This window comes from Akanthomyces muscarius, chromosome 2 (genome assembly GCF_028009165.1).
Source record: "Akanthomyces muscarius strain Ve6 chromosome 2, whole genome shotgun sequence".
Taxonomy (NCBI): Eukaryota; Fungi; Ascomycota; class Sordariomycetes; order Hypocreales; family Cordycipitaceae; genus Akanthomyces; species Akanthomyces muscarius.
Genome location: NC_079242.1, coordinates 3,785,379 through 3,806,882, shown reverse-complemented (window position 1 = coordinate 3,806,882; position 21,504 = coordinate 3,785,379). Strand labels below are relative to the sequence as shown.

At 54.3% G+C, this 21,504-nt stretch overlaps 6 protein-coding genes across 6 annotated transcripts; 3 read left to right on the top strand and 3 right to left on the bottom strand.

The window, feature by feature from the left end:
- Positions 1-550: 550 nt before the first annotated feature.
- On the top strand, positions 551-1,466 carry LMH87_004381 (uncharacterized protein; the record flags this gene model as incomplete). Its single annotated transcript, XM_056195590.1, has 2 exons — positions 551-704; positions 766-1,466. 2 exons carry the CDS (start codon positions 551-553, stop codon positions 1,464-1,466), a joined length of 855 nt encoding a protein of 284 aa, XP_056049203.1.
- Positions 1,467-1,686: 220 nt separating this feature from the next.
- On the bottom strand, positions 1,687-4,624 carry LMH87_004380 (uncharacterized protein; the record flags this gene model as incomplete). The annotated part of the gene is made up of 2 exons (XM_056195589.1): positions 1,687-4,047; positions 4,094-4,624. 2 exons carry the CDS (start codon positions 4,622-4,624, stop codon positions 1,687-1,689), a joined length of 2,892 nt encoding a protein of 963 aa, XP_056049202.1.
- An 824-nt stretch (positions 4,625-5,448) lies between these two features.
- LMH87_004379 (uncharacterized protein) lies at positions 5,449-7,476 on the top strand (the record flags this gene model as incomplete). The annotated part of the gene is made up of 1 exon (XM_056195588.1): positions 5,449-7,476. One exon carries the CDS (start codon positions 5,449-5,451, stop codon positions 7,474-7,476), a length of 2,028 nt encoding a protein of 675 aa, XP_056049201.1.
- A 688-nt stretch (positions 7,477-8,164) lies between these two features.
- Positions 8,165-10,264, bottom strand: LMH87_004378 (uncharacterized protein; the record flags this gene model as incomplete). The annotated part of the gene is made up of 5 exons (XM_056195587.1): positions 8,165-9,030; positions 9,144-9,320; positions 9,443-9,552; positions 9,607-9,661; positions 10,222-10,264. The coding sequence occupies 5 exons, from the start codon at positions 10,262-10,264 to the stop codon at positions 8,165-8,167; spliced, it is 1,251 nt and encodes a 416-aa protein (XP_056049200.1).
- Positions 10,265-11,067: 803 nt separating this feature from the next.
- On the bottom strand, positions 11,068-12,245 carry LMH87_004377 (uncharacterized protein; the record flags this gene model as incomplete). Its single annotated transcript, XM_056195585.1, has 3 exons — positions 11,068-11,635; positions 11,703-11,942; positions 12,082-12,245. 3 exons carry the CDS (start codon positions 12,243-12,245, stop codon positions 11,068-11,070), a joined length of 972 nt encoding a protein of 323 aa, XP_056049199.1.
- A 6,929-nt stretch (positions 12,246-19,174) lies between these two features.
- LMH87_004376 (uncharacterized protein) lies at positions 19,175-19,465 on the top strand (the record flags this gene model as incomplete). Its single annotated transcript, XM_056195584.1, has 2 exons — positions 19,175-19,240; positions 19,325-19,465. 2 exons carry the CDS (start codon positions 19,175-19,177, stop codon positions 19,463-19,465), a joined length of 207 nt encoding a protein of 68 aa, XP_056049198.1.
- Between the last annotated feature and the right edge of the window lie 2,039 nt (positions 19,466-21,504).

Below are 21,504 nucleotides of genomic sequence, written 5' to 3'. Positions count from 1 at the left end.
ACGTCATCATTCGTTCCCTGGCACAATAGCTGTCTCAACACGTGTTTAACTCGACATCTCGACGACTCAGCACCATGCCGACTCGATTTAAATGCAAGAACCCAAGTATCTAGATAAAATGTGTTGAAGACTAATATTAACAAGCAGCCACCCCAGAATACGGCCCGGCGCTCGGCGTAGTGGGCTTATTAATTAGCCCAACCCGAGCGCCGGTCACCGGGGTACGCTACACGAGACGGAATCGCTCCCGTCATTTCGTCACCGGATCGCGACACCTTTTCGGCGCCCGCATGTCTCTCCTCCAAAACACTCCTTCGCCTTCAAACATCAGGCTTTCCTCCCCTCAAGCCACTGCGCTCTCTTTGTTTTGTTCCTCGCGGCATAATCTCTCCCCCGTCGCATTCGCACTCTTTTGGTAGATTGCTGAATTTTCCTGGAATATTGTACTATCAGAAACACAACCTCCATCCTCCCCACAGCCCTGCAGCCCTGCAGTACGACCCGATCCTTGGCAACGATTTCAATTTTTTTGAGCGAGAAAACCCTCATCATGGCCAACGGTTTCCTATATATCGTGTCCGCCGTCTTTGGCTGGATCTATTTCCTCCTCTGGAGCTTGTCGTTTTACCCGCAAGCGCTGCTCAACTTCCGCCGGCGGTCCACGACCGGCACCACCGTCGACTTTTCCTTTCTCAACGTCCTAGGTAACAACACCCCCCTTCTACTTCTTGTCTCTCTCGATGCTAACCCCCCCCCCCCCCCCAGGCTTCTCCTCCTATTTTGCCTCCAACCTCGCGCTGTACTACTCCGCCGGCGTGCGCCGCCAGTACGCCGCGCGCAACAACGGCCTCACGCCGACGGTGCAGTTCAACGACGTCGTCTTTGCGCTGCACGGTCTCGTCCTCTCCCTCATCACCGTGTCGCAGTACCTCGTCGGTACCTCCCTCTGGCGCTTCCCCGTCCGCAACCCCGCCTCCCGCCCGAGCCGCTTCGCCGTCGGCCTGACCGCGGGCTCCCTCGTCGGCGTCTCCATCACCTACCTCATCGTGGGTGTCGCGCGCGGCCGTCACGCCGTCGACCCCGCCGCCGACTGGTGCGACCTCGACGTCGTCTACGCCCTCGGCTACGTCAAGCTCGTCGTGACGCTCGTCAAGTACGCGCCGCAGCTGCGCGCCAACATCCGCAACCAGAGCACCGAGGGCTGGAGCATCTGGCAGATCCTGCTGGACCTGACGGGCGGCGTGCTGAGCATCGCGCAGCAAGGGATCGACAGCTGGCTCCAGCACGACTGGAGCGGCATCACGAGTAACCCGGTCAAGTTTGGCCTCGGCCAGATTAGCATATTCTTCGACGTGCTGTTCATCTTGCAGCACTATGTGATTTACCGCAAGAAGAGCGGGAATGGGCGACATGGGGACGAGACGGAACGCTTGCTGCCACCAGGCGAAGAGAGACGTCTGGACTAAGTGGTGCTTGAAGTGGTACATATGTGATACAGGACTGTAAATACAAACACCATTAATAGGTGCTTTCACGAGCTACCAAACTTGTATATATGATGAATGAGTTGACGTGTAGTCTTGACTGACCCTTCCGGTGCCAGTTCTTGTTTCTATAATACATAATGCTGACATGCGCCCAATACCACATCCCATCGGACTAATAATACACAAATGCTACATGTTATTACATGACAAAGTTAATCAGCGCGCCGTTTTGCACAGCAATCGCCCGCTTTGCCCTTCTGATATCGTACTGGCCCTGACCAAACTTCGTCTGCCCTTCCTCCGTCGCCAAGATCTGCTCCACCATCCAGTCCCTGAGCGCATCACCAGCGAGACCACCCTCGGGCGCTGGCAGCTCCAGGTTGCCGCGCACCTTGCCGTTGATCTGGATCACGCTCTTCTGCGACTGCGGCTTCAGAAGCTCCAGCGTGCCGTCGACGTTGGGAAAGCTCGCCGACCGGAACAGCGACCCGGCCGATGGACGAAGCACGCTCCAGCATTCTTCCGCGACGGCCGGAACGACGGGCGCCATGAGTCTCGTCATGGTCTCGGCCACGTGCCACCTGATTGTGGTGCTGGCGTCCTTAGATGCCGCGAGGGCGTTTGTGAGCGTCATCAGGTCCGAAACAATGACATTCAATGCGTACACCTGATCGAATGCCCGTGTAGTGTTTTGAATGATGCGTTGCGTCTCACGCCACAGAAGAATATCAGCGTTGAGCTGTTTGGCCCTTTCTTTCCCCTGGCCGATATTGGCCTGCATAGCCTGCAGATAGTCCAAGGCAGTCTCCGTCGGCGCGGTCGTAGCAGCTCCAATCTTGACGACAGTGTCGTGCAGCCGTTGCAACCAGCGCGTCACGCCCGAAATCTTCGACTCATCCCACTTTAGCTCATCGGCGACGGGGGCCTGAAATAGCATATGTGCTCGCGTGGCATCAGCACCATATTTGGCGGTAAACTCGGTCGGGTCCACGCCGTTGTGCTTGGATTTGGACATTTTTTCGTAGCGCACCTCAACGGGGCCGCCCGTAGCTGCGACCTTGGGCTGATCTGCGTCGCGTAGATCAATCTCGTTTGGCTTCAAAAATTTGCCATTGGCCGGGTCGATGAACGTCTTGCCATGGACCATGCCCTGAGTAATCAAGCGTTTGAATGGCTCCGCGGTACCGGCTGTTTCCTCGGTGTATTGAGGCATCAGTGATGTACCTGCCAAGAATTTAAAGATGAAACGTGAGTATAGGAGATGCAGAATTGCATGCTCGACACCTCCAATGTAAATGTCAACGGGCAGAGCCTTGGTCGATTCGGGGGAGAAGAGGTCTTTGCTGTTGTGAGGATCGACAAAGCGTGCAAAGTACCAACTCGAGTCCACAAACGTATCCATGGTGTCGGTGTCACGATGTGCCGGTCCCTTGCACTTTGGGCATTCGGTGTTGACAAAACCCGGAGAGGACTCCAGCGCATTGCCGGCTTTGCCAGTCTGCCAGTGTTTTTCCACATCTGGAAGTTTCACAGGGAGATCTGCCTCTGGGACAGGCACACTTCCACAGCTGTCGCAGTGAATGATGGGAATTGGTGCTCCCCAGTATCGCTGCCGGCTAATGAGCCAGTCACGAAGACGCCATTTCTCCACAGTGCTGGCCAAGTCGGCCGCTTTAAGCATCTTGACCATGACTTCAGCAGCATCTCTGGAGGATTTGCCCTTGAAAGGTCCGCTGTGCTCCGTCATGAAGCCGTGCTCCACATAAGGCTCGGCCGGGATGACGGCGGTAGACTCATCGGGCGATTCTGCGATTACATACCTAACAGGCTGTTCGGTGTTGTGCGTCTTCCAAAAGGCGTGGTCTCGGACATCGTGGCCTGGAACGCCCATGACTGCGCCCTCGCCGTAATCGCCAAGAACATATGGTGCGACAAAGACTGGCAGAGACGCTTTGGTGGCATCAGGGGTATCGTCGTTGTAGGCAAGAGGATTAATAGCGCGAAGCTGTGGTAAGACGTAACCCACTTTGGAGTCGGCTGGCAGGCCGGGAAGGGTATCCAGGAATGCGCGCAGCTCGGGGTCTGCCTCGGCAAGTTGGTTGACTACCGGGTGAGAGGCTGCAAGCGCAATGTATTGCACGCCAAAGAGAGTGTCCGGGCGTGTGGTGAAGACTTCAATAGCAGAACCTATATCTTGACCCATGGCCATGATCGGGAACTTGATGAGAGCTCCGGTAGATTTACCAAGCCAATTGCGCTGCTGCGCGAGGACATGCTCCGGCCATGCATCGTCTTTGGCAAGCGTATCTAGCTCGCGCAGCAGATCTTCGCGATAGTCTGAAATTCGCAGAAACCACTGCTTGAGGAGCTTCTTCTCCACCTTGGCACCCGAGCGCCAGGAGAAGCCGTTGGCGTCAACTTGCTCGTTGGCCAAGACTGTTTTATCGACGGGGTCGTAGTTGACCTCAGCTTCGGCTTGATAGGCAAGGCCCTTTTCGTAGAGCATGAGGAAGAGCTTTTGGGTATGTTTGTAGAATTCGGGGTCACACGAGGCAAGTTCCTATGTACTGTCAGGAGAGGTCTACAGCGTTGACAACAGTACTCACATTGCTCCAGTCCCAGCTGCCATTCATAACGCCAAGTTGTTCCTTCATTTTGGCAATGTTGCTTTGTGTCCAGCCAGCTGGAGGGACGCCACGCTCGAGAGCTGCGTTTTCGGCTGGGAGGCCAAAAGCATCCCACCCCATGGGAAGCAGCACATCGTGGCCTTTTAACCCGTGGTATCTTGCAACGACATCCGCAATTGCGTATACGCGCAAGTGGCCGAGATGCAGGTTCCCAGAGGGATAAGGGAACATGGAAAGGACGTATTTGGCATTGTTCGAGCGCTGGACGCGCTCTTTCTGGGTTGGCTCCTTGGCGGCAATATCTTGCCACTTCTTGCGCCACTTCGAATCGATTGACTTGAGGTCGAGGCTATACCATCGCCGCAGTTGGGGGAATGCGCGAATGTCGGACGTCTTGGTGATGCTCGATTGGGTGCTGACTAGTAGTGACTGGTGAGAGCAGGCAATGCGCGACCGAAGCCGGAGAGCTGCCCGCGCAGGGAGCTGCCTTGTGTAGAAAGTCTCTATCATGATGTTACCATGATGCGCATCGGCGATAGGGAAGCGCTTGTCTGTGGAACACGAAGACAGATGGCAGCTAAACGAATGCGATGCCGATGGGTAATGGGAATCAGAGCTCAAGCAAATGTTGGCGTTCCTGACAGGGCTTGGTGTGGTGTGGCTGGAGCTACAGCGGCTGGTGGCGCTGTGGCACAGCTTGAAAGGAAACGCGTGATCGCTAAAGAGCGCCGCTGTTCCGCGCTCCGGCACCGCTCAGGTGACTCGCGACAGCGCTCAAGACCGCTACCACGTCCCCGCCGTGTGGCAAAGTACTCTGTAGGTACTGTAGCGCTGTGACAACTCAGGCGAGAGGCAAGGTATTGCGCAATAATCTAGCCATGGCCTTTTGCTTCCCAAGCTCCCCGTGCTCCCCGTGCTCCCCTAATCCAACCAACGAGGCCGCTAATTATTATCAACATTTTCCTCCAACCCCGCCAAAAACTGTCCCCGCGTGGGGCTCAAAAAAGTTCAGGCGGCCCTTTTGGCTTACCTTCGGCTTTCCCTCTGGCCTGCCGATTGAGGGGTTCCGCATTCAATTCGTTCAGATTATACCCCTTGGTCTCCTATTTCCTCTCTCATTCCTACAGTGCACTTCCATCTCTTCGAACAACGCACGCGCGTGAAGCCGACGACCCGACCCGAAGCTTCTAGCGCTGCTGTCGCCTTCCGCTTTCGGTCGCTGCGATCAACCCCACCATCGACGGCAAACGACGACACGCCCGTCGACGACAGCACATCGTCACCAACTTTCCTTTCTATAAGCCCGACTCATCGAGTAACTCGATCGAATCGACATGGAAAAGATTACCGACAAGATTGCCGCTCTGCCGGCCGACGGGGAGTACTTTTCGCTCGAGTTCTTCCCGCCCAAGACCGCCATGGGCTTCTCCAACCTGCGCGACCGGTTGCATCGCATGGAGCAAGGACTGCGCCCGCTCTTTGTCAACGTCACCTGGGGCGCCGGCGGCTCGACGGCCGACAAGTCGCTCGAGCTAGCCGAGCTGTGTCAGCGCGAGCTCGGCATGACGACGTGCCTGCACCTCACCTGCACCAACATGAGCCGCAAGCTCATCGACAAGGCCCTCGACGACGCCAAAGCCCTCGGCATCCGCAACATTCTGGCCCTGCGCGGCGATCCCCCGCGCAAGGAAGAGTACCGCACCGCCGAGGACGAGGAGGAGGACAATGAGGCCGGGGAGGACTTCGTCTGGGCCATTGACTTGGTCAAGTACATTCGCAAAAAGCACGGCGACTACTTTTGCGTTGGCGTCGCTGCGTATCCCGAGGGCCACGCCGACGAGAGTCACCCGCTGGGACAGTCTTTGGAGCACGATCTGCCGTACCTCGTCGACAAGGTGCAGGCGGGCGCCGACTTCATCATGACTCAACTCTTCTTCGATATCGACGCGTACGAAAAGTTTGAGGCGACGCTGCGACAGCACCCGAGCGGTGCCTTCAAGACCATCCCCATCATGCCCGGCCTGATGCCCATCCAGAGCTTCGCCATGATCAAGCGCACGGCCAAGCTAAGCCACGCAGCCATGCCGCCCGCCATCCTCGAACGCCTGACTGCCGTCAAGGGAGACGACGAGCGTGTCAAGGCCATCGGCGTCGACATCCTCAGCGAGCTCGTCGAGCAGGTTCGCACCGTCAAGAGCAAGACCTCCGGCCCCAAGGGTTTCCATTTCTACACCCTCAACCTTGAGAAAGCTGTCACCTTTATCCTCGAGCGCACCAACCTCATCCCCGACGAGCCCGCCGCCGAGGAGGCCATTGTCGATGGCGGCCCGACCTCGGCGCCCTTCTTGCAGGTCAACGGCCACGCCATTCCGCGTCCGCGCAGCCACTCGCGCTCCTCGCGGCGCCACTCCTCCGTTGGCTCCGACCCGCATAATCGCGTCATCGCCAGCAGCGGGCGGCGCACCAACCCGGAGTGGGAAGCCACCGGCGCCGAGGCCGGTGCGCTCGCCGAGCCGCTCAACTCCCGCGCCAACACGCTTGCCATCTCTGAGGGCGAGGGCGCGCTCGGCCGTGAGGCCACGTGGGACGACTTTCCCAACGGCCGCTTCGGCGACTCGCGCTCGCCCGCGTACGGCGAGATTGACGGCTACGGCGTCAGCCTGCACATGTCGGTCACGCAGGCCGTCCGCCTCTGGGGCCACCCGGCCACCAAGCAGGACATTGACGACATGTTTGTGCGCCACGTCCGCGGCGAGCTCGCCGCTCTGCCGTGGAGCGAGGAGGAGCTGCTCGCCGAGTCGAGCACCATCACGCCGCACCTCGCCGCCCTCAACGCAAAGGGCTGGTGGACCGTCGCCTCGCAGCCCGCCGTCAACAGCACGCGCTCCAGCGACGCCACCTTTGGCTGGGGCCCCGCCAACGGCTTCGTCTTCCAAAAGGCCTTTCTCGAGTTCTTCCTGTCCTCGGCCGACTGGGCGGCGCTCAAGGAGAAGCTGCAGCGGCCTGGCGTCCGCGAGGTAGTGTGCTTCTACGCCGCCAACGCCAAGGGCGACTTTGTCAGCTCCGACAATGCAAGTAGCGCAACAGCAGCAGCCACGACGACGACCAGCAGCACAAACGCCGTGACGTGGGGCGTCTTTCCCGGCAAGGAGATTGTGACGCCGACGATTATCGAAGAGGTCTCGTTCCGCGCGTGGTGCGAGGAGGCCTTTGGCATCTGGGACGAGTGGTCGCGCGTCTACGGCAAGGGCTCGCCCAGCGCAACGCTGCTCGGCGGCATCCGCGACGACTACTGGCTGGTCAATGTCATTCACCACGACTTTGTGGACCAGCAGGCTCTGTGGGATCTCTTGCTTGCGTAGATTTCCATCCTGCCTTGATAGTCATGGAATGGGGGTGTTGAGAGAATATGATGTTGACGATGATGCATGGATTGAGCAATGATAAGAGATACCAAAAGAACCTGTACAAAGGCTGAGTAAAGGGGCACAAGAGGCCGCTCCCGTTTGAGGAGGCATATATTTAACAAGTATTTTTACGAATGCAATACAACATTCATCACGCGGAAGTATACTGTCTGAAGCAGACGTGTCTTGTCTTTAAAACAACCAAATTTGCTTTATTTTCCTTGTGCCATACCTTGTCTGGCCTCATTGCTCTCTTAAGAAACTATCTAAACCGTATCCATTTTCCGTGTTTCGTTATGAATAATCCAATCCCTGGCGTTTGTTCCCGCCTTCATTTCCGAATAAAAAGGAACCAAATTCATCGTCTGTTGCAAAAGAAAAAGAAATTCTGAATCGACAGGAGAGAAAAAGCAAGAGAAATAATGCCCGAATATCTGAGCCCGGTATATATAGCAAAGAAGAAGAGAAATCAACATGAGCAAGAACAGAAAAGAAAAGGACAGACAATGAGAAGCGAGATCTCAAGAAACGCAAATAGTATGGGGTATAAAATGCAACACAAAGGATGCAGAATAGTAAAAGAACAAAAGTCTACCAAGTTCCTGGTTTCTTTTTCTTGGGGGAGGCAAAACTCGGTGACAGTCTAGATCTCACCTTCGACGGGGTCGTCGTCGTCCCAGTACGCGCTGTCAGCCGCCGGGGTGTCAAAGCCGACATCGTCACCGTTGCTGCCAACAAACGCATCTCTGCCCGTCTTTCTAAAAGCGTCGCTTCCAGCAAACAGGGATGGCGAAGGCGAAGGCGAGGGCTGCGACTCAGGCGCGGGCTGCTCAAAGGTAGGGACGCTGCCAAAGAGCGAAGGGGCGGCACGCTGCTGCGGCTGCTGCGGCTGCATCAGAGGGCGGGCCGGGACGGACGCGATGGCAAAGGCAGACGATGGTCGAGCACCGTTGCTCATGCCGTTGCGAGTATGAGTGGGAAACTCGCTCTTGATCCCAAAGGAGCTCTGGGGTGCCTCGGCTTCAGACTCGCTCGTCTGGAGCTGGGCCGAGGTGTCAGCGATGGTAGCGCTGGCTCTGGCGGCGGCGAGGCGCGACGGCGTCCTGTTCTTCTGGCCCGGGGTCGCTGCGGCACCAGCGCCGGCGAGCTTGCGAGGACGCTTGGAGGGGGTGGCTTCCATCTCACTCCAGTTGTGCGTCGACTCCGAGTCGTCGTCGTCGTCCGATTCTATCTTGACGACGGTGGTCGGGGCGCGGCCTCGCTTGGTGCTGGGAGCGCCGGTGGTGCCGCCGCCGGTGGTTGGTGTGGCAAAGTTGCGTGAGCGAGGCGTCTTGGGTGTTGTGTTGGGCGTAAAGGAAGGGGCGTTGCTGCCGGCGCCTAGATCGAGACAGGTGGACGGGTCGCCGCCGCTGTCGGCCGTGGCGCGCATCTTGTTGGCGTCCTGCTTGATGGCTCGGAACTGGAACTGAATGCCATCGGCCGTCGACTGGCCAAAGTACTTTGCAATGTCTGTGAAACTTCATATTAGCCTTTGGATCTTTGAAATGTTGAGTTGAAATGTATGTTGAGATGGCGGCTCGAGGAGCGGTCGCAGTTGAGAGTAAGAAAGTGTTGCCGCGTACTGTTCTTGTCGACACCACCGACAGTCTTGGGCAAAGAGGACTCGTCCGTCGTCAGGTTCTTGACGTCGAGATTGGCTTTGCGTCCTTCAATGATGACCTCGCTGTGCGCCCGGATGTACCTGAAGCGGTGGTTGAGGGCATGCTCGGTCATGTCTGAGCCGTAGCAGGCAGCAATCTCTGCCGAGCAACAGTCAATCACTATCCACCTCGTTTTTCGTTCAAGACGCAATCGACACAGACAAGAAGCTAGTTCATGCAAAGATGTAAAGAGAGTAGAGTGCAAAAAGTAGATGTATTACCTTTGTAGTTCCATTTGGTGGTAGGATGGGCTGCGACGATGGCGCGAACCAGACGAGCTTGTGCCTCGTAGGACTTGTAGTTGGCTTTGGCAGCTGAAGGTGCCATGATTCTGTAAATAGCTGTTAATAAATCAAGAGAGACTGAACCATGAAGGAATCGGTACTTGAAGTTGGTGCAGGGCAATGGACGAAAGTTGGGTGATGCGGGTTGAATTGGAGCTGCAGGTAAGAGAACGTTAGGCGATGAAGGGAAAGATTTAAGAGAAGGATGAAAAAGATCGGATTGGGTTGATTGGATAAGAAAATAGTTGGTTCGTAGCAGCTGTGCTGATGCGGTGTAGAGGAGAGAGGTGGGAGAGAAGAGGGAGGTGCTGGGAGGTGTGTGATATGTGTCTGCACGTGGCAGCTGGCAGCTGTTTACCAACGGTACGCTGCAGTAACTGACCGCCAGAAGAGCGAACATGGAAGTGCCACCCGCGGTAGTAGATTATATAAACCAGCACTTGCCGGATATTTAGAATGCTTTTGCAGCAGGACGATGTGATGGTGGCTGCTGGAAGCGAAGCGATTACCAACAGCAACGAGAGGAGATACCTACCAGGAAATATGGAACAAAGCTCGACAAAATAAAGTTGTAGAAATATTCGGAGATTCCAAACAGGCAAGGTGCAATAAAGGCAGTATTCGCAAACGGGCGTTGTACAGGATTATCAGACAGGTTGACACTGAGGGTATCCAGAGCAGGTGTTTGCTCCTTGCTCAGCCTAGAATTTGCTAACCAGGATCATCGAAGGAAAACAATGCGACGACCCTCGCAAGCATCCAAGTATCCGTGACTCCGTAGATTGAGGCTCGAGTCGCTGACCTATGATCGAGCACCAATAGGTAGGCCAAGAGCAGGAGGCTAGCATCGGCTCGTCCCGCGACGGGATCAACGGCGATGGCTTCTTTGGTGCCCACAGTAATAAGCGCTGGAGTATGTAAATGGCGTCGTGTCGAATAAGGCGGTCCTCCAATAATCACAATTAAAGAATGGGCTTGCAAGGCTGAAGCAATCGCCGTAGCAGTGTAATGAGGAAGTCGTCCAGGAGTGTCGATGTGAAAGTGAGGTGGCTGGGGCCTCTGGGTCCAGGTGCAGTTTGGTGCAGCTGAGATAGACGACTACAAGCAAAGTGAGCCGCATGTGCGAAATTACACGACAATGGAATGGTAAAGCATGAATTAAAGAAATTCTTGGAAATGTTTCGTCATGCGTGTTTATTCGACTTTTATTGAATACAAATTTCCCAAAGAACGCCGGTGTATCGTGTAGTCTATCTCTAGTCTTCCAGAGTCTCTGCGTAACAAGTGCTAACGCTCAGCTTGCGCCGACTGAGAACGCCAGTGCACAAGTCTAACCAAAGCGACTCTCAAACGACCGATAATAATGCAAAAAGGGCCCCGAAATTAACCCACAATGCCCAGTCTCCAAAGACGCCAGCTGAATTGATGACAAGTAGTTTTTTCCATGACCTTTTATCTTTTACAATAGGAACTCAAACAGCGCATAAAGATGCAGATGAAAACAGGGGAGCTGCAGCGAGATGCCAGCTTGCCTGGACCAGTCGACAGGCCGCGTGGGACTTCTATTCCGCATCGTCGTCGCTAAAGGGCGCAGGCCGTCTCGTAGGGGTGAGGCTTCTCGTGGGGGCGTGCATGGAGGGCTTGTACTCGGGCTGGTGGTCGTTGTGGTGGTCGTTGTGTTCCCAGCTGTTCTCCTGCATCGGCTGCATCTGGTGATATTGGCCACCGTGGTGGCCGGTGATGCTGGCGCCGAACGGGGTCGACTGGAGCAGCTGCGCGCCAGCCTGGGTCTCGAAGAAGAAGTATTGCAGGCCGAGGAGGGAGTCGCAGCTGGCTTGGAAGATGCCGCAGACCTTGAAGGCCCACGGGATTTCAGACGCCGAGGTGAAGAACCAAATCATCTTCATGGCGTCACCGATGAGCCAGCTGGCGAGAATGGAGAGGCGGAAGCCCTTGCAGGCGCGGGTTTGAATGTTGGCGACGATTTGCGGCAGCGGCAGGGTGGCCTCGACTGAGAGGCCGATAACGCCGATCATTTCGGAGTAGAAGCCATAGAAGGAGTGGATCGGGGCGAAAAGGAGCTGGAGGACGCAGAGGGCGAGTGCAAAGTACATGAGAAAGTGCCAGTACCTGTGGTGTCACGTTAGCTTGCCGGAGCGCATGGAGAGGTGCCGCCCGTTGGGTGCGAGAAACGTACGGCTTATCCGCCTTCCACTGCCAAAAGTTGTAAGGGCGCTCAAAGTTCATGATGGACTCGACGAAGCCCTTTTCGTTGGCCTGCATGCCGTTAAAGGGCTGGCTGGACTCGCCTCCCTTGGAGGAGGGGCTCGGGCGGTTGTCGAGGGCGATTTTGAGTAGGGCAAGCTGCATGCCGACCATGATGACGGACTGGACAAGTAGACTCGTATCGTATCGCGCGCCGGGCCAGTAAAAGATGCTGCAGGTGAAGACAAGTAAGCGGCTGGAAACACAGCAAGAAAGAAAAAAGAAGGCGGCTCTCCGCGATGCCGTTGCGACGTGGTGGGGGAAGGCAAGGAGAGAGGGGTGCGCGCGCAGCCAGTCGCGAGATGACGTACCGAAGAAAGGACGCGATGAGCATAATCAGCGGGATGTCGAGCGAGAAGCCGGCGCTCGACTTGTTGCGGTGCATCGCGAGGGCCTGGTCGCCGTAGGACAGCACCGGTGACAACGCGATCATGAGGGGGGCCAAGAAGCCGATGATGGCTGTGAAGAAGCTCATGATGGGCTTTTGCGCCTGTGTAACGACGTGGAACGAGGGTCGATAAGCGAAGAAACGAAGGAAAAGAAAAGGCGCCGATGCGAAAATGGTGGAAGAGAGAGCGGCCAATGGCTAGAAAAAGACAGAAACGACGACGATGGAGAGACAAAGACTGTCAGCGCAAGTTGTCTCTTCGAAGCCAAGGGGGGATTGATCGACGACGAAGATAAAATTGGGCAAGCAAAAAATAAAAAAGGGACTAGCGAGGCCGGATACTTGGGACGACGCGCTAATGTCAGTGGTGTTTTGGCGTACAGAGGCGTTTTTAGGGCGCTTCTAGGGGGCCTTTAGGGCAATGACCGCTGTATTCCGTCACAGTACAGAGGGTCATGAAGCATCGTACAGGGCGTCTGCCCACTAAAGCGTGCTATATTTGGACGTCAGGGGCCGCCCAACTACCGCTTTGCCGACTCCACATCATCGACACCCATTCCACAGCTTGCCCCTTTTTGCCTCGTCCAGCGACTCAGTTTGGCGCCGATTATGGCATTGAAGAAATGGCAAAAGATGTTAGATTATTCGGATTTGGGCTGGACAATAAGCTGTGACCTGCTGCCGGGTAAGAATAGAATCGTGAGGACCTTTTGGCCGGCAAATCGACTCTCATCTGCATCCCCGACTGTCGCGTGACCACCTCGACACCCTGGAGCTCCCATGTCGATGGAATCTGGAGCTAACTGGTCAAGACTGCAGACACTGTCTTGGGCTGTTATTTATTGGTGTTTGATAACAGCTTGCATTCCATGAATCGACACCACCAACGTGACAATATCTCATTTCACCAACTCTGTCGACACTGTCTCCTTTATTCCGACAAGAAAAGACAGCCGCACTGTAATAGCAATCGTTCATTACAACAAACTACGACATCATGGCTGAAGCGCTGGTAGCCCCGTAATCGCTGGCAGCATCGATTGTCTTGACTTTATTTGACTGAGCCGTCGCTCTGTTTTGCAACCCACATAATTCCTGCGCTCTGCTGAAGAGTTCTGAAGGTCTCGTCCGAGAAAAGATCCCACTACGTGGCTTATCGCCATAATTGCTGTTCTGCATGCCATAAAAACAACGATCGGACACTGTGCAGTTTTTTTGGTTCTGTGCCGCCAACAAGTGGCTTGTTTCCTAGCAAAAAAGCCAACGGGGTTTTACCCATTTCGATCAATGAGCACGCCTCGAAGCTGGACAGGGCGACGGTTTGGCTTCGGACTCGCCTCGTCCATAGTCTGAAGGTCGCCTCGACAACAATTAGCTTTATAAGCAAGAAGCTTTATAAACAAGAAGGATAGAGCATTCTCATCTCTCTGATATATATAGACCTGTCAAATGACAACTGCATGAGTGACTTGGCTCTCGAAGGGTCTTGCTCCCGCTCGCCATCGTCGCATGCGTAGGGAATTGTAGCTCTACCGGCCGCTCCGGGGACTGGCAGATCCTTTGATATCAGAGATCGGCTTAGTATTCTATTCCACAGAATACATTGCTGGTTTCTTTTGCGATACACGCTATGCGACGGATTTGATGCAATGTTTGATCATGAGAGCAAGTCAACGCACGCAGAGCACATTTGCTACCGCTCCTCAGCACCTGTTTTGGACTCCAATCTCATGAGAGCCGAATCTGAAGCTGCGATTGGGCTTAAGGTGTGCGCGTGGCTCCTTTCTCTCTGCTCAAGATTACCTCACATGAACTCTCGCTCAACAAGACCCCTGGACAAGTCAATCAACCTGGCCAAAAACTTCCTCCGACTTTGAGTTTGGCCAATTCGTCCCGGTCGTAGCTCTTTCAAGAAAATTCAATGCCTGCAGTCTGCACGCCAGGCGCCGTCGTGATGTAACAGGCTTTGACTTTGTAAAAGTAAAACTTTGAGCAGGAAGGAAAGCACGAAACCCAGAATCGGCACCGGGAAACTTGCAAGTAGCATTTCGCGCTGGCGCTCGCCTCGGAGAGTTTTTCCCCATTAATCGAATGGTTCCATAAGATTGGCGCACAATCAAGTCAACCTCGTGCCGTATCATCAGTACCTGGAAACCGGAACCAGAGCACCACCTTGTTGACAGCAACGCTACTCTTCGATATGCAAAGATCAGTAACGTTTCAATAAATGGAGCTCTCAGCGTCAATTTTGGATTTGCAGAGGCTTTCTTGAAGTTTTAGGAAAGGGGTCTGCGATGCCACAGCCCTCGTGTCGAGATTTAGTGAATAAATCAACTGCTATATTGCGAAAGGGCAGATGCAAGGCTTCAATGCGCTTGTGGTTACTGCATGAAGCGGAAGCATTTACAAACAAGGAGAAATATCTGAAACCCTGAAGTTGCAAGTTTTAACAGTCTTACTTTGATACATGCAGTCACAGTAAGTCCATGCCTGGCAAAATTCTGCCAAGATACCCAAACTTGGTAAACGGCAGAGTGCTAACCTATACCTACGCGACTGCAGCGCAGCATGACAGCAGGACAGCAGGACAGCAGGACAACATGCACATGCGCGACAGGAAGATGCTTTGGGAAGAAACAAAAACGATTTGAAAGGCTAAGTTACAGAAAAGAAAATTCGCAAATCATGAATTACCTCCCACCATTGACCTAACATGGCTTAAAAATCTCGTCTGCTAATCGTTGGTTGCTGCTGCATATTTCACGGCACTCTCTATTAGCTCCATAAAGGAATGAATTGGCGTCTTTGAAATCAAGTCCAACTTCAGCGAATGATTATCTCGAGCCCTTCATTGGCTGAGACTCTACAACCAGTCTTTGTTAAAGACTGATGCCTACCAACACTCTCGAGGCACCTCTCCATATGCCACCCTTCGAACTCGCAAGATAAATGACAGAACTACAAGAGCAGACGTTGCATCGCCCAGCCTCCACGTGTGTCATAAGTATTGAACAACTGGCTCAGAGTGATGTCCGGATACGCAAACTCTCACAGCATATCAAGTCTGCTTCAGCTTTTTGCTGTCTTTCGGCGTGCAGTCACATTCGCCACCACAATCACATTCCAAGAGCATAGCACAACGGACTGCTGCCTGGTAGCCCAACTGCCGAGGCTCGTTTATCTCAGCAGAATGAGCCGCACATGTTTTATGACCAATCCGCAGCCTGTTCCAGGCACGCGAAGAGCGCCGCTAGCCGCTGTCCATCCGCGTCCGCCCAACAAGATTCTTTCCTAGTCACAAGTACCATACACAAGGACGAGACGAGTTTTTTTTTTTTAAAAAAAAAAGAAAAAAAAAGAAAGGAGGTCATGTACTGCAAAAACCAGCCCTCATCTGACCGGGGCCAGAGGTTTTCTGCTTCTTCGGACCAGAACGTGAAAAAAGTGCAAGATTGGCCGCTCTGCCGATCTCACGCGGCGCGGAGGACCAGGGGAAAAGCGCCCCCCCGGAGGCCGGGAATACGCCTAGCGATTAGAAAGCGATGCAAGCCTGTGCTGCCGGCGCCTGATCAACATACCAAAGACATGCCCTTTCAACTCTGTACTGTCGCCTGAAGGAGCAGCACAGCTGCCTGCTCTGCCGTGTCTGCTTTCTTTTTTCTTACTTTAAGCCTGGGTTGATTGCCTACCAATAAAGGCTGAAAAGTTGACTCAGTACTATTTTCCGCCTGGCAACTTTTTGTGTAACCCACCATCACAGTCAATAGCGCGTGCTCTTTTCCTCGCTGGGAGCCTACCTATCCACGGTGAGAAAAACATGTAAAAAAGTCCCCCAACATCAAATGCCGGGGGCGTGCAGCAATACATCCGATTAGTGTGTCTTGCCTTGAAGACTCCAAAAAAAGACAAGCAGCCCCCCCCCGTCTCTCTCTCAGAATAGCGTTGTGTGACGCGGTAAATGTGGCCAAGAACGGGCTTGCCTGCCACCACCACCCCCCCTCCTGTTGCCAACCCCGGCAGCCTGATTTGCGAACAGGTTTTTCCTCTTGTTATTTTTCTCTCTTTTCGCCTTTGAGTTACTGGTGCCAATAGTGTGCGGATGTGGTAAGGGGTCGAGCGCAATTTCCACCGCGTAGACGCCCAATCAATGGTTTGCGTCAAGCCACACTTGACCTGAGCTGCTTTACACCTTCGCGCTCCGCCATAAATGTCCGACAGAGAGAGAGAGAGCGAGAGAGGAGCGGGAGGTGGGAGCAGGAGGAGCAGAAATGGAGTCCCCAAATCTTGCTTCAGCAAGGTCCATCCGCCGCCCGCGCGCGGGAGAAGAGCAAGGACCCTCAGGCCCCCCCTCCTACTGGTACAACCCTTCCCTCCACATGGTGTGGCGGCGGCGACGGCGCCTTTTTTTGGAGCCTTTGCCTGTGTGCTTGTGTGATTGTTCTCCAGGTGCTCGTTCGGTCCGTTGCCCAAGCTGGTCGTAGACCGAACCTCGATACTTGGACAGACCAAGTCCTCACGCCACTTGTTAGTGCGGCGGTGGGAACAAGGGGCGGAGATGAGCGTCTATTGAGCATTCTTGTTGGTTGATGAACTCCCTAGTTCCCTAGGGCGCTCCTCTGGTTGGGAAGCGCAACGCCACGAGACTCGACACAGTGAGTGGCTTGAAATGGTGTGCTCGAGTGCTTGCCACGGGGGTGACATAAAAACACGCCGCTCGAGTAGAAGCAGCGGCTTATTGCATCTTTAATATTTTATTCATTTTACTGCTATTCTCTATTTCTTCTTATTTTTACTCCCCTTATCCTTTTTTATCTCCTTTATTCATCTTATTTACCCTAGTCATCTTCTCCAGCTTCCTTGAATTTCTCTCTCTTTATATTAACTAATAGCCTGGCGACTGGCGTCTTTTTTTGTCACCCTCGTGCGTGCGTGCCTGCGCCGTCTAACGTTAGTAGTTAGTTAGTAGTTACTGCGGAGTACTCGTCCGCCATGAATTGGAGCGCCGGGCAAGATCAACTCCGGCTTCTCACGCATGACCTTGCTGGACTGGCTGGAACTGTCCTGGCGTATGTTGACCCAGTGCCGCAGCTAGTGCTCAGCATGGCAAACAATCTTTGTGATCCCTCGCAATCTTCAAGCTTTTCCCGGGGGCGGGGGGCAAAACCATGTGCAGAGAGGCTGACGACATGGAAGTCCACCCGATGCAGGAGCGCCATCAACCCACGTCCGGGCTGCCGTGACCATGCTCATAATGCAAGGCTCCTTAATCGAGGCAATCTGGCCGCTGGACAATATTGTACCAATCGTCTGGGATTCGGTCATACTCCTTCCCATGTGATGCAGAGGCACTTCCAGATCCATCCTGCTGCAGATACACTAAAGCGCCCAAGACAGTTGCTGAGAGATGGCTGTCAGGAATCACGCCCCAGAAAGCAAACACAAGAACTTTATTACTACCTTGCTAGCACGGCTTCTGTCCGGGTGTGTAGCACACACGCCCATTTCTTAAAACCACTTTGGTATCTATTTACCCGATTCAGGCGAGTCTAGGCACGACGGAGCTTCTACCTTGTTATGCGCCATCTTCCTTCCAGGCGACGGGGTTAGTGGATGTAACCTCGTTTCTGCCAAAATGCCTGCGCAAGACCCCCAAAGGAGCATAATGTAATTTTTGAGCGGACATTCGACTTGTCCGCGTCCCACTCCTTACCCCCTCCCTTGTTGGGGCTAGCGAGCTACGGGATAGGTAGCAAACTTCCGCGACTCATCCTTCGCGAGCAACCCCCCCCCCCCCCCCCTCCAAGACAGAGACAAGCAGAATGAGATACACCGCGAGGAAGCCTTCAGAGGATACGCCACATGGCCCGCCAAAAGACATCTATTGGAATCTATATTCTGTTATTTCTATCGGCTCTGAACCAACCAAAGGAGATACTTCCGGATGCAGACATCTGTCGTGGGTCTTGTGCGATGCGAAGAGCGGGACAAGCACGCCACAGACAACAGATACTTGGGGACACCCCAACCTAACATGCCTTGTGAATGCAAAGACAACCGGTGAAAGATTCAGATGCTCTGATTCCGGCATGGAAAATATGCCTTGGCCCAGGCATGCAAGGCAGAATGATGGGGGCGAGACGGGAGGTGGCCGAAATAGCCTCACACATGATTGATAATGTGACTGCCCACCGTCGACTCAGATATTAATGCAGATGATGTGCTAAAAAAAGGCCTACACAAGCATCGCTGTTGGGGGCTGACATCTTCCATGCCGCTGGTGACAGATGCACGCCTCAGATAGTTTGTGGCCTGCATGGCTGGCTGCCTGCTGTATGCACACTTGCAGCTGCATCTCCAAGATAACAAAGGCCCGGCCCTGCTCTGGTAGCAAGCATCTCGCCCGCTTGCCGTCTTATGCACGCACAAACAAGGCAGCCCTCTGAGCCTCTGTAGCCTCGATTGCCAGGGAGGGGTTCATCTTGCGCCTCACATGTGTCTCTGACTTGGAGTGTGCATGCTGGGCCGGCCGGCACGGGCACATACCGAGAACTGGTTTTGGGCTGACGATGAAAACGTACTTTTGTTGCTGTACACGAGCAGCTGCGGCTGCATATTGCATCCAAGGATCGCCTTGTGTGCCTTTTCGTCTTCCCACCCCTGTCTTCGAGAGGGCCTTTGTCCACGTCCTCCTGTTAGTCGGCCCAAGAACGCTGAACAGACTTCTGGATCTCTACGCACTATTCTCCCGTCGCTCCAGAAGTCCGATAGCGCCTGTCGCTGGGCCTAGTATAGCACATTAGTAAACGAGCAACTCCATACTCGCAATGGGGCCAGAATGCTACTGGTACTCTGGCATACCGAGTTACGTGTCTAGCTGGAGTCACTGGAGACCACCCCCGCAAACAGGGTAATTTGGCCTCTAGAATCGCCATGCTAGTGTCCAACCGAACCAACCTACTGCGCAATTCGAACCAACTGGGAGAAGCATACTCCCAAACGGCAAGTCAAATCTGGTCATGCATCTCATCGTCCCAGCTCCTTCCCGACCTGTTCTTCGACCTGCCCTTCCGGGCGCAGACAAGGTAAGCACTGAGTAAATTTTTCCACTTTGCTTTGTCGTCGCCCTTGATGCTCTTGGTACTTACTCATACCCTCCATCCCTGCAGCGAACCATTATGTGCCTGCTTTATCATCACACGTTGCCCGATATTGGCGCAGGGGCGGAACCCATCTGCACGCCTCAGTGTCAATCTAAGTCCATATCGGCAAGGATGGCCCCCCTTGATGCACCAATGCAGGGAAATTAAATACAATAAAAAAAATCGATAATAATAAAAGAGGCAAGCTATTACTCCAATCGCGACTTTGTCCCGGCCTGTCACGTACCAACCCCGGCCGCCGCCTGGCGAGCGCCGGAGCAAGAGCCCTCCCCTCCAACCTTCTTTAACGGCGCCCGCTATAGGCAATCTAGCAGACCACCCGACGATCCGTTGCCTAGCTGAGCGTCCTTCTTTCGCCATCTGCATGGAACGATTGAAGCTTACAATGAAAAAGTACTCTGATACTAACACTGGCAATGAGATATTGCAATCAATGGTACCATCCTGGGGGCGTCTTGAGGCCTCACCATCTCGTCTCACGTCCTTGCTGTTTTCTTTATTAATGTTCTGCCACGGACTAGTAAGGCGACGGCGCTCATCGTCGGCCTGCCGGATGTCATCCGCCAAGCCTCCTGGAACAGGACGGATGGGGCCTGGGCAACTGACCTGCCAGATCCATCTTCAACCGCAGTAGCGACGCCGTAGTGGGCTAGCTGTTTACTAGCACCACTTCCCGAATACGTAAGAGCTTGAATTTCTCGTTCAAGTTTACCCGCGGGTACCGGGCATATCAAGCCGGCGCTACGTCATGCCATAAGAGGCAGGAGAAAATCAGAAACCGCAGCGCGCAGCGAGGAAAAGTGCTTCGTACTCTTCGTACAGCGGCAACACGTTCATTATGGCCCCAGACCGTCCAGCCTGATATTCACCATGCTGGCATGCATCCGCTCGCAGACGCACTCCACATGTTACAGACAAGATGAAGAGGAGCGAGGTCTTTTTGAGATTCAAGACTCAACCAACATCACACGCCCCCCATACCCATACTTAAGACCCCTACTGAAATCCTCTCATAAGCTAACATGGCTTTCAGGTGAGCCGGACTACGAGACAAAAGTATCAAAAGTAAGAAATAATAGTTATAGGAGAAAAGAGGCAAAGGCGGCGGGCTTGCATCGACTTGCTGTACTGGTACTTTGCCCATCTCGATGTCTTGCCTTTATCCTATTCCACGCCCGTGCCTTTCTCTACTCGGTACACCATCGGACTACAAACCACGGAACTCCTCCGCACACCCTTCCTAAGCCCCCAAGCCCTGTCGAGCCCTGTCGAGCCCTGCAGCCAGGCAAGCCCTCAGCACGCCACCGCCTGCTGTCACCAACCATGCGCCGCCAAGGACATGCTTCTGGCGTTGCTTTGCCGCTGGCTCATCGCGGACTCGGCTCTTGTAGTCAAATCAGCCTCGAGTAGCACAGAGGCAAGTGCCGGGCCCGTACGACAAGTGACAGACGAACAACCCAACCACAAAGCGGGCTGCGGCCAATCTTGCCTCAAAGTAAACCGCCTGTTGCAACCCTACCTGTATGTACCGATATTCGCTCTTGTCGCTCCCCGCTTCTCTCGCGGTCGCGGGTGACAATTGGCGGTCGCTGGGCCTTTCTTCTGGCCCGTTGCTCGACTGTGATCAGCATAAATGAGTGTGACAACAATGGCCATTTTCCTCCCTCCTGGGGCAGGATGACGCCTTTCAAACGACTTGATGCTAATCACGGGCTAATAAGCTGGGCTCTAGTCAACGCCTAGGCTGCCGCCATCACAGGCCAAAGACGCGCGCCTTTTTTTCTTTTCTTTTTTTTTTAGTTGGGGGAGAGGCGGTTTCTGCTCAGGCTTTCTGTCTCGAGCGGCCAACACAGGGTTACATTGGCACTAACCCGAGACACAAACACCTGCCTGCATCATCAGCAAGCGGGACTAATATAAGCTGGATCACTGCTCCGTTGTGGCTGTCCAGCCAGGCCCATAAACGGACCACTTGCGTCTTCCGAACCCCCAGTCATGGGCTGCAACGTAGCGCCTTTGCCCGCCGGCTGGCCACTGAGCGAAAAACTACAAGTACGAGGCTACCCTCCATCATCCCGACAGTTTGGTTCATGACACGAAACTATCAGCAATGGACTCATGCCAGCACCAGCGATGAGCGGGGGCATACATAAGGGCCTTTTGCGCAAGCCCTTGCCATGTCGACC